Here is a 10,578-nt window from a genome sequence, read left to right as displayed (position 1 = left end):
TCTAACAATGAACTGTATAGAAAAAACTACTTAACAATGGGCAAAAATGGAAATCGGCTCACTCCTTGAAGGCAAAAGCTTATAATATCAACTGTACTTGAGATATTTAATAGTCAGCCTCATTCACCACATTATATCTAAATAAGAATAACCAGACGATTTTAACAGAAAATAAAATGTGTCCCTAGAGTCCATACTCAGAGCCAAGTTTCCCAGCCAAAAACCATCAGGGATGATGACAATAAGCATCATCAATATAAACTTTTCAAACACCAGAGATCCGCCGTTTACAGCATTTATTTGTTCAAACATTATCAAAAGTTGAATGTGTTTACAATGAGAAAAAAAAAATCAACATTCTTTTCCCTCTCTTTCCCCTCCTGATATCTCTGAATGTACATGAGGTTACTAAATAACATTTCTCAAGTTCATAATTGAAATGTTGACAACAATAAGGGGAAAACCCCATGGTCACTTCTCAGAGGTAAGCAACATTATACCTAAACGACTGCAGTGTGATCCGTAAGCCACACTAGCTCTCAACGTCACCTAAAAGAGACAGAAGTGATAAACAAGAGTCACTAAGGATCACACTTGTCGGCCATCACCAGAGATTAGTTACTAGCACATGACTTTTGTTTTGGACTGGGAATGAAAATAAGACACAAACTACTTTAGGTTTTAGACGTTTTCATTGTAAAAAACCCTCCTTGCACAATAAACCTAATCTTAGGGTATAACTACACTTTTTGTTTTACCTGATAAAGATTTACTAGTTAGACAAAGCTATTTTAAACTCGTTTTAGTTAGAGGATGTAGAAAAACCAAATGTCAATCTTTTTTCCTCCACTCTCTCCTAACTGCACATGTAAAGGAATTCATTTAGAATGTTGACAAAGTGATAAATTGGATTATAAATAATTATACTTCTATATAATCTCCTTCAAGGCTGAGAGATGATGCATTCCATTTTGATAATTTACCACAACAAACCAAAGCAGAACAATTAAATATTACTTTTCACATAGTCTCAAACAATCAAACACCTACCCTAAACCAGACTAGTGACGCTTAATGAAATGAAAAACTATTTGTCTTTTAGTGGGTGGCCTACCAGGCAGAGCCAAGATTCTTTCGTACACATCACATTACTCAAAAGTTAAATAATAATGAAAGTGTTCTGTGAACTTTCTGAAAAGCTAAACTATTAACTCTGAGACTTGGGTAAGACTATGCCACACACTAAGACCATTCTTAACCGTGGGGCACAAGCCATTTGGAAAAGGAAAGACGGTCCCTGTGTGTAGTAAAGTGCTCGTGCGAATTCTGAGGTCCAAGGGGCAGGCTCTGGCTCAGGTAGAAATGAAAACCTTGAGTGAAATGGTTACCAGTTATTCCTAACCATCCTCTCTGATGCAAGATGTTAAAGTGTATTAACCTTAGACGGCTGCCCAAATCCCCTCTCTTAAATATCAACTTTATTGGGCTTCCAAAAAAGGAAAATTGCCAAACCCTAAGTAGTGTGGAGAACATAATAAAACAGCCTGCCAAGATTCTCGGCCTATCTCTTGGCTACCTACTAACCAGCTGCCTTGAGAAAGACACTTGACGTGTCTGAGCACCAACTGAATAAAATGAGAAGGGGGACATGCTGAGCACTCTGGCCTCTTCAAAGTCTGGATGCTTAAGGGTCTCTGGGTGGCCCTTGACCAACAGAAGCCTTCCACCAACACGTGGCTTTGTCTCCTGATCAGAAATAAGTTACTACAAAGGAGAGACTTCTTGAGGTATCTTCTCTTTGAAAGTGGGGATTGCAGGCTCACAAGGTTGACTAGTGAGATCAAAATGCCTGGTTAGGTGATGTACACACAGCATTTGGCGAGAATTAGTGGCGAATATTCATAACACATTTCCCAGCAGAAAGCCAGATCAGACAACTAATCTTAACCTTGTCACTCAAGGCTTAGGCCTTGCCCCCCGCCCCCACACCATCGCCAAAGGAATCCAGCAGCACATGTTTGTGCCTCATCTTCCAGGTGGCTTCTTTCCCCTCACTCCACCTGGAAGGAAACAGTCTCTGCCTTTAGGGATTACAATTTTGCTGGGAGACAAGAGGACATGTCTGACAATGTTACCTCTCCAGCTATAACCCCTATCTGTAATTACTGAAATTCATTTGAGCATCCATTTCCATAAGCTTATTGCGTGTGTTTTTCACAGCTTTGCAGGAGTGTGACAGTGTTATGAGCCTTAAGGCTCCTCAGTGGCTGGGTAAGACACAAGCTTAATGGTGTCAGATGGGTACTGAACTTATTAGAGTGATCGCTTCGTAAGTTATATAAATGTCTAATCACTGTGTTGAACACCTGAAACATAATATTGTATATCAACTATAATTGAAAAATTTAACAAAATATTACAAAATAAAAAAAGACACAAGCTTAAGATAAAAGGCCATAGGGAGACCAAGAAGTCAGCCTCAATGCTCCTTGGTTTCTCCATTAATAAGACCCTTGACACTCTAGGTTCCTGGCCCCATGGAATCTAAATTACATCTGTTGGATGGTCCAGAGATGCATTCCCAGTGCTAGCAGACAAGCATTCAGCCAAACTGCCACTCACTACCACCAACATGCCCTCCCTTCACATCCTAGAAGACATTATGTAGAGAATTTAAAAATCACTGACTGTTACCTCTAATACAGATACTTGAACTTTATCTCTCTAAAACTTTGCGGCCTTTCCAACCAGAGGAAATACCTGAGGGCCCGTGGGAGCAAAAAGGCAAAGAGAAAAATCACATTCAGCGCAGTCCTACAGGATGCTCTCACTAGTCGACCTCACGGGCCTGCGTTTCCCACGCCGGGAAGTCTCTCCTCCGTCCACCCACAGGGGAATGCCACAATTCTTAGGACTCGCTCCTGCAGTCCACAGCAAACCAAGTGAAAGGCGTACAAGGGACCGGGACTGTCAGACGTTCTTACCATTCCCTACTTCAATTATAATGCCTATGGATTTTAAGCCAAAATGAGAATGCCCTAAAATTGAATTATTAGCTTCCAGAGACCACCCAAACCAATGTAAAATATTTAATGTTCACCTTGTTTTGTTTAAAGTGATCTTGTGATAGGAAATTGTGGCTGCTGTGGTCACTTCTCAGAGGTAAGCAACATTATACCTAAACGACTGCAGTGTGATCCGTAAGCCACACTAGCTCTCAACGTCACCTAAAAGAGACAGAAGTGATAAACAAGAGTCACTAAGGATCACACTTGTCGGCCATCACCAGAGATTAGTTACTAGCACATGACTTTTGTTTTGGACTGGGAATGAAAATAAGACACAAACTACTTTAGGTTTTAGACGTTTTCATTGTAAAAAACCCTCCTTGCACAATAAACCTAATCTTAGGGTATAACTACACTTTTTGTTTTACCTAATAAAGATTTACTAGTTAGACAAAGCTATTTTAAACTCGTTTTAGTTAGAGGATGTAGAAAAACCAAATGTCAATCTTTTTTCCTCCACTCTCTCCTAACTGCACATGTAAAGGAATTCATTTAGAATGTTGACAAAGTGATAAATTGGATTATAAATAATTATACTTCTATATAATCTCCTTCAAGGCTGAGAGATGATGCATTCCATTTTGATAATTTACCACAACAAACCAAAGCAGAACAATTAAATATTACTTTTCACATAGTCTCAAACAATCAAACACCTACCCTAAACCAGACTAGTGACGCTTAATGAAATGAAAAACTATTTGTCTTTTAGTGGGTGGCCTACCAGGCAGAGCCAAGATTCTTTCGTACACATCACATTACTCAAAAGTTAAATAATAATGAAAGTGTTCTGTGAACTTTCTGAAAAGCTAAACTATTAACTCTGAGACTTGGGTAAGACTATGCCACACACTAAGACCATTCTTAACCGTGGGGCACAAGCCATTTGGAAAAGGAAAGACGGTCCCTGTGTGTAGTAAAGTGCTCGTGCGAATTCTGAGGTCCAAGGGGCAGGCTCTGGCTCAGGTAGAAATGAAAACCTTGAGTGAAATGGTTACCAGTTATTCCTAACCATCCTCTCTGATGCAAGATGTTAAAGTGTATTAACCTTAGACGGCTGCCCAAATCCCCTCTCTTAAATATCAACTTTATTGGGCTTCCAAAAAAGGAAAATTGCCAAACCCTAAGTAGTGTGGAGAACATAATAAAACAGCCTGCCAAGATTCTCGGCCTATCTCTTGGCTACCTACTAACCAGCTGCCTTGAGAAAGACACTTGACGTGTCTGAGCACCAACTGAATAAAATGAGAAGGGGGACATGCTGAGCACTCTGGCCTCTTCAAAGTCTGGATGCTTAAGGGTCTCTGGGTGGCCCTTGACCAACAGAAGCCTTCCACCAACACGTGGCTTTGTCTCCTGATCAGAAATAAGTTACTACAAAGGAGAGACTTCTTGAGGTATCTTCTCTTTGAAAGTGGGGATTGCAGGCTCACGAGGTTGACTAGTGAGATCAAAATGCCTGGTTAGGTGATGTACACACAGCATTTGGCGAGAATTAGTGGCGAATATTCATAACACATTTCCCAGCAGAAAGCCAGATCAGACAACTAATCTTAACCTTGTCACTCACGGCTTAGGCCTTGCCCCCTGCCCCCACACCATCGCCAAAGGAATCCAGCAGCACATGTTTGTGCCTCATCTTCCAGGTGGCTTCTTTCCCCTCACTCCACCTGGAAGGAAACAGTCTCTGCCTTTAGGGATTACAATTTTGCTGGGAGACAAGAGGACATGTCTGACAATATTACCTCTCCAGCTATAACCCCTATCTGTAATTACTGAAATTCACTTGAGCATCCATTTCCATAAGCTTATTGCGTGTGTTTTTCACAGCTTTGCAGGAGTGTGACAGTGTTATGAGCCTTAAGGCTCCTCAGTGGCTGGGTAAGACACAAGCTTAATGGTGTCAGATGGGTACTGAACTTATTAGAGTGATCGCTTCGTAAGTTATATAAATGTCTAATCACTGTGTTGAACACCTGAAACATAATATTGTATATCAACTATAATTGAAAAATTTAACAAAATATTACAAAATAAAAAAAGACACAAGCTTAAGATAAAAGGCCATAGGGAGACCAAGAAGTCAGCCTCAATGCTCCTTGGTTTCTCCATTAATAAGACCCTTGACACTCTAGGTTCCTGGCCCCATGGAATCTAAATTACATCTGTTGGATGGTCCAGAGATGCATTCCCAGTGCTAGCAGACAAGCATTCAGCCAAACTGCCACTCACTACCACCAACATGCCCTCCCTTCACATCCTAGAAGACGTTATGTAGAGAATTTAAAAATCACTGACTGTTACCTCTAATACAGATACTTGAACTTTATCTCTCTAAAACTTTGCAGCCTTTCCAACCAGAGGAAATACCTGAGGGCCCGTGGGAGCAAAAAGGCAAAGAGAAAAATCACATTCAGCGCAGTCCTACAGGATGCTCTCACTAGTCGACCTCACGGGCCTGCGTTTCCCACGCCGGGAAGTCTCTCCTCCGTCCACCCACAGGGGAATGCCACAATTCTCAGGACTCGCTCCTGCAGTCCACAGCAAACCAAGTGAAAGGCGTACAAGGGACCGGGACTGTCAGACGTTCTTACCATTCCCTACTTCAATTATAATGCCTATGGATTTTAAGCCAAAATGAGAATGCCCTAAAATTGAATTATTAGCTTCCAGAGACCACCCAAACCAATGTAAAATATTTAATGTTCACCTTGTTTTGTTTAAAGTGATCTTGTGATAGGAAATTGTGGCTGCTGTGCGCCTATTACTGTTCGGCCACAGAGAATGCAGAAGCAAAGCAGCTTTTATTTATTTTATGAGCTGCAGCCTTTCACGTCCTAAGTTCATCTCCACCAGAGTCATCATTTATTGAGGGATATATATATATATGTATAAATATGTACACATTTATATACACACACACACATATATATACATATATACATATATACACATATATATATACACACACACACACGTGTGTGTACGTGTGTGCGCGCTTTACATATATTCATTTAATTTAATCATTTAATCAGCAAGCATTTATTGAGCACCTAGTAAGTGTCACGCATCTAATTAGGCATTAGGGATAAAAATGATGAGTAAGTTCGAGGTTGCAACCTTGTGACAACCTGTGAAGAAAGCAGATAAACAAATAAGTAATGACTATACAATGTGGTAAATGCTGTGATGGGGAAAACAGGTTATTAAGAATAATATCTTAGGTAGTGACTGTGTCAGATGTTTTCATCCATTGTCTCTAATTCTCACAACATCCTGCAAAGGTAGGTGATGCCCTATTTTCCAAATGAGAATGCTGTGGCTGAACCACACTGAACACTGCCTCTCTATCAGCAACAGCATCTGCATCACCATTTGCATCTTCGGTCCCCGCTTTGGTGTCAATACTGCACCTGCCAAACTGCATTAACACATTCAAGCATCCATCAAACTTTGCCCGGTATTATGCAGCATACTGCACACCCTGGGGAAGAAAAGACCACCTGAAGGAACTTTCAAGCTGACTACAAAACCAATACAAAGATAATACCAACACAAAGCAAGGATGGAGCATGGCATGAGGCAGCCTGTGGTTATGGACCAGTGGAGTGCTTCAGACACAAGTCATTTGGCTCCTAAAAGAGAGAAAGCATCATGGAGGGATATATTCAGGAGGTGGGACCCAGGTCTTAAGATTATGTGAGGTCAGACAGCGGAAGAGAAAAGAAGGCCAAGCCCTTAGGAAAGGGTGTTCAAATTGGTGCCAGAAGGCTCACAGGTTAGACCGAACCTCTGCCAAGGGTGTAACCGGAGCCCAATGGTGGGACAAGCCAGCCCGCAGCTGCCCCAGGTGCCAACTGATAAGAGATGCTCAGGCACCTTAGGGCATTAAAACGACCCAAGCAAAACAGCAGATGGAGAAATTTGCATTTATAAGAACACTTCCCAGAGACTACTACCTGAGATGGAAGCAGTGCTTTGTTCCACCTCCTGGGGTAGAAGGTGAGACCCTAGAGGGCCTCCTGGAGTCAACATAGAAGGTCAGCAAACAGTCTTTTAAAGATGATGGTCCATTCACTGCAGAGACTTGTTTTTACTCTGTAAGTGTGCAAGTTCAAGGCCAGAGCAGCATTATTCAGAATCAGAGTGGAGAGGCCAAGTGTTGGCAGCAATGCATCTCCCCATGATCCTTTTCGTACAGGGCCTCCCTTCCCAAAATTGGTAAAGAGGTACTTAAAAGAATATTGAGTTGCCAGCCAAGTTATGACCCTGCCTGGAACACTCCATGTCTTGGACAGTCCTACAGATGATATCTATATTTGTTTAACACTTTACTGCTGATAAAATACTTTTACATGTGTTAGATTACTTGGTTGTCACAACAGCCATGAAATAAGCACTAGGCCTCTCATTTTATAGATGAAGATCCTGAGGGTCAGAGAGGGTAAGTGACTTTGTTTAAGGTTATAAAGCTAGCAAGATGCAGAGATAATTTTGGACCAAGATATCTGTCCAGTGGTCTGTCTGCTCTATCACTACTGCAATAATCAATACTTGATGAAGTTCTTTAGAGCTGACAGAGAGCTTTTTTACAGCTGTCCTGGGCAGTCCACACAGACACATATTAAAACGCAAAGACAGACAGACCCAGACACACAGACACAACCACATACTGATCCTCCAACATACATATTCTGTTTTTCTAAAAGTGAAATAATAATAATAATAATAATACTGTATTCTACTTGTTTAAAAACCTCTCTGCTCTAGTTGTGGACCTTGTCTCAGTACATTTATAAGGTAAGTGAGTAGCTATTATTTAGATGACTGCTAAATGGAGTATGTAGATAAAGTCTTAAATCTAGATGTATAACTCACTGCTTAGAATAACTTTGCTTTTGTGTTTGCTATCTGCCCATTTCCATTTTCTGCCACTAAACTCCTGCCTCCACTCCCAATCTTCTCTCAGTGACACATGAAGCAGTATTTTTCCTATTTGTCTTTCTTATGTTAGGATTTGTTTTCAGGAAGTGGCTATTTCCAAGGCAGACATAAAAATCACAAGACTTAAAAAAACTTTTAAAAACCAACCATTTAACCCATTTTTAGCAAAACCAAAAGATACCGCAGCTAGATGGGCACATATACTTTCATTTTAAAAATCCCCAACTCTCAGTTTTTCAGAGTACTTCTTTCAAATTCATAGGTCACATAAATTAAATTATTCAAGAAACAATTTGTCAATTAGTCTTGTACAGCGGGGGAGAAAGTTACACACAGAAATGTAGACAAAGCCAAAATCAAAGCGAGATGCTAGTGACAAATTTGCAAACCACTCCCCAGGGCAGAGGCAGAAGGCTGTCATCACATCCACAAAATAAAAATCACAAACGCCCTGGGCCAGCCACAGGGAGGCCTCATTTTTTTTTTTTCTTCTTTCTTTCTCATAACATATAATTCTACCAAAAAATCTTAATGAAAATAAGGGCAATATACTTAATTTACGAAGCAATCATCTTACCTAATTTTAATCATCTCTCGTTATAACATAATTTATATCATCAGGCCACACTATACAAACAGAATTAAAATATATTTTTTTCACCTTTTCCCCCTGACTTCCAAAGGAGAACTCCATATATCACTCATCTTCCTGAAAACCATGGGGATAAAGTGATTTAATTCTAGTTAAACCAAGTATTTCTATCACATATTCTTAAACATAACCCTGAAAAATTATTTTTGAGGGCTTTCCTTCTTACTTGCTTAGTAAATCTCCAATATATAGTGAGCAACTCCTAAACCAGTATTCTCGGTCAATACTAAATATATACAGAAATACGCTGTTACAGTAACTTTTTAAAAACTGCTTGCACTCTGCACTATTATTTGAATTCATAAAATATTGTAGGTAAGCTCAACTTTCATAATTCTCATTAGGTAATCTAGGGTGTGGGTATTTGTGAATTTCCTTTTCATGAAGGAAAAGGAAGCTTTGTATCAGGACATCAGGTGTATGTGGAAAAATACATATTTTGATACATGTATGAGTCAATACATACTTTTTTTTGCTTGTTTGAAGATTCTTTGGCCTACTTTACTCACAGTACAAATACACTGCAGTCAAATTCCAGATGTTGAATTTAAATTTAGGTCTGAAAACTGAGTTTTCTGCTATAGTTGGGCCAGAGCTCAACACATTCTGTCAAAACACCCAGTCCAGGGGAAACCAATCCAGCCCTTAGATGCCCCCAAAGAAATCTATTCACCTAGAAACTGAAAGACTTTACACTGAGAATCACAGTTCCCCCAGCAATGGATAGGCTCTGAATCCAGAGAGCCATATTAGACTCTCGCTCACTGATTTGTTAAAAATTTAACATTGAGAATGAAACCAAAGCCACCACTAACACCAACTGGGTAATTAAATTCCTGATTCCAGGAAGTTTCAAAATCCAAGCCCAACATCAACATCTGGCAAGTCTCCAATGTAGGACCTACCAATACTTGTGCATGTTACCCTGAAATTTCAGAAAAAGAGAAAGTAGGAGGATTTGGAAAGCCTATTTATTAGTTCATATCCTCTGTTTAAATCTCACATGAGAGCTAGTTGCAATTATATTTTAGTTGCAATTATATTTTCTAGTTGCAATTATATTTTAGCGTTCGTCTTGTTGTGTAGGAAGGACAAAAGCTGACAAGTTACTGCAGACATTTCAATCTGTTCTTGTCCAAGGGTCTTGGATCAATATGCTTTGCATCAAAATCTAACACTGAAACTGCCTTCCCACCCCCACCGCCTTGGAGAAGGTAGTTTATTTCTGGTCCTTAGCCCTCTCTGGGTTTGTAACTCTTTTTCCCTATAATTTGCGCATCTCCTGGAAAGGAAAGGGAGATGCCTGATTCAAACTGCATTTGTTCACCGCCCACTGTCCCCCAATCTTATGCATTCCCATAACTCAGTAGCGTGCGCCTCCGGCACCCCCTGTACCTGCCAAGTTCCTCGCCGGTGTCGTAGTAATCATCCACGTTTTCCTGCCTGAACACGGTCATGATAAACTGTCACTCCTCACCAAAGCCCAGCGTACTTCAGCTCCGCTTCCCAAACCATCACCACCGCTCCTGCGCCTCCGTGGGCCCCTCATGCATCAGTCTCCAGTTCTTTAAGGAAAAAAAAAAAAAAAAAGGCAATAATACAAATAAAATGACAATTAAAAAAGGAGGTAGACCTCCTCAGGGCTAAGACCGTCTTTGAAGACCACTTCTCCGGAGTGCCCCTCCCGCCGGGTGAAGAGGAGCACCCTTTGTTAAATCTGGGCCAGGGTCGCCCCCAGACCCACATCACCGGCGCTCGTGGAGCCGGGCACAACGGCACCCCAAGGTCCACGACACGGAAAGCAGAGCTCTCTGCACCTATCAGAACCGGCTCCGGAGGTATCTGGCCTCCCCAGCTCCTCTTTCTCTGCACACACGCCCACCCAGCTCCCCACCTCCAGGGGCGCCGCGGAAG

At 41.0% G+C, this 10,578-nt stretch overlaps 1 protein-coding gene across 1 annotated transcript in view; it reads right to left on the bottom strand.

Moving 5' to 3' along the window:
* The window catches only part of DAPK1 (death associated protein kinase 1), a gene marked incomplete at its 3' end in the record, with an annotated part of 153,981 nt that extends 143,403 nt beyond the window's left edge, over positions 1-10,578 (bottom strand). The window contains exons 1-2 of the mRNA XM_011384129.1: positions 10,559-10,578; positions 10,060-10,229 (exon numbers count right to left, since the gene is read on the bottom strand). Of these exons, the coding sequence (XP_011382431.1) occupies positions 10,060-10,121 (62 nt within the window). The remainder of the gene's footprint in view (positions 1-10,059; positions 10,230-10,558) is intronic.

This window comes from Pteropus vampyrus, unplaced genomic scaffold (assembly GCF_000151845.1).
Source record: "Pteropus vampyrus isolate Shadow unplaced genomic scaffold, Pvam_2.0 Scaffold562, whole genome shotgun sequence".
Classification (NCBI taxonomy): Eukaryota; Metazoa; Chordata; class Mammalia; order Chiroptera; family Pteropodidae; genus Pteropus; species Pteropus vampyrus.
Note: the sequence above shows the minus strand (reverse complement) of the source record. Positions and strands in the feature narration are given on the sequence as shown.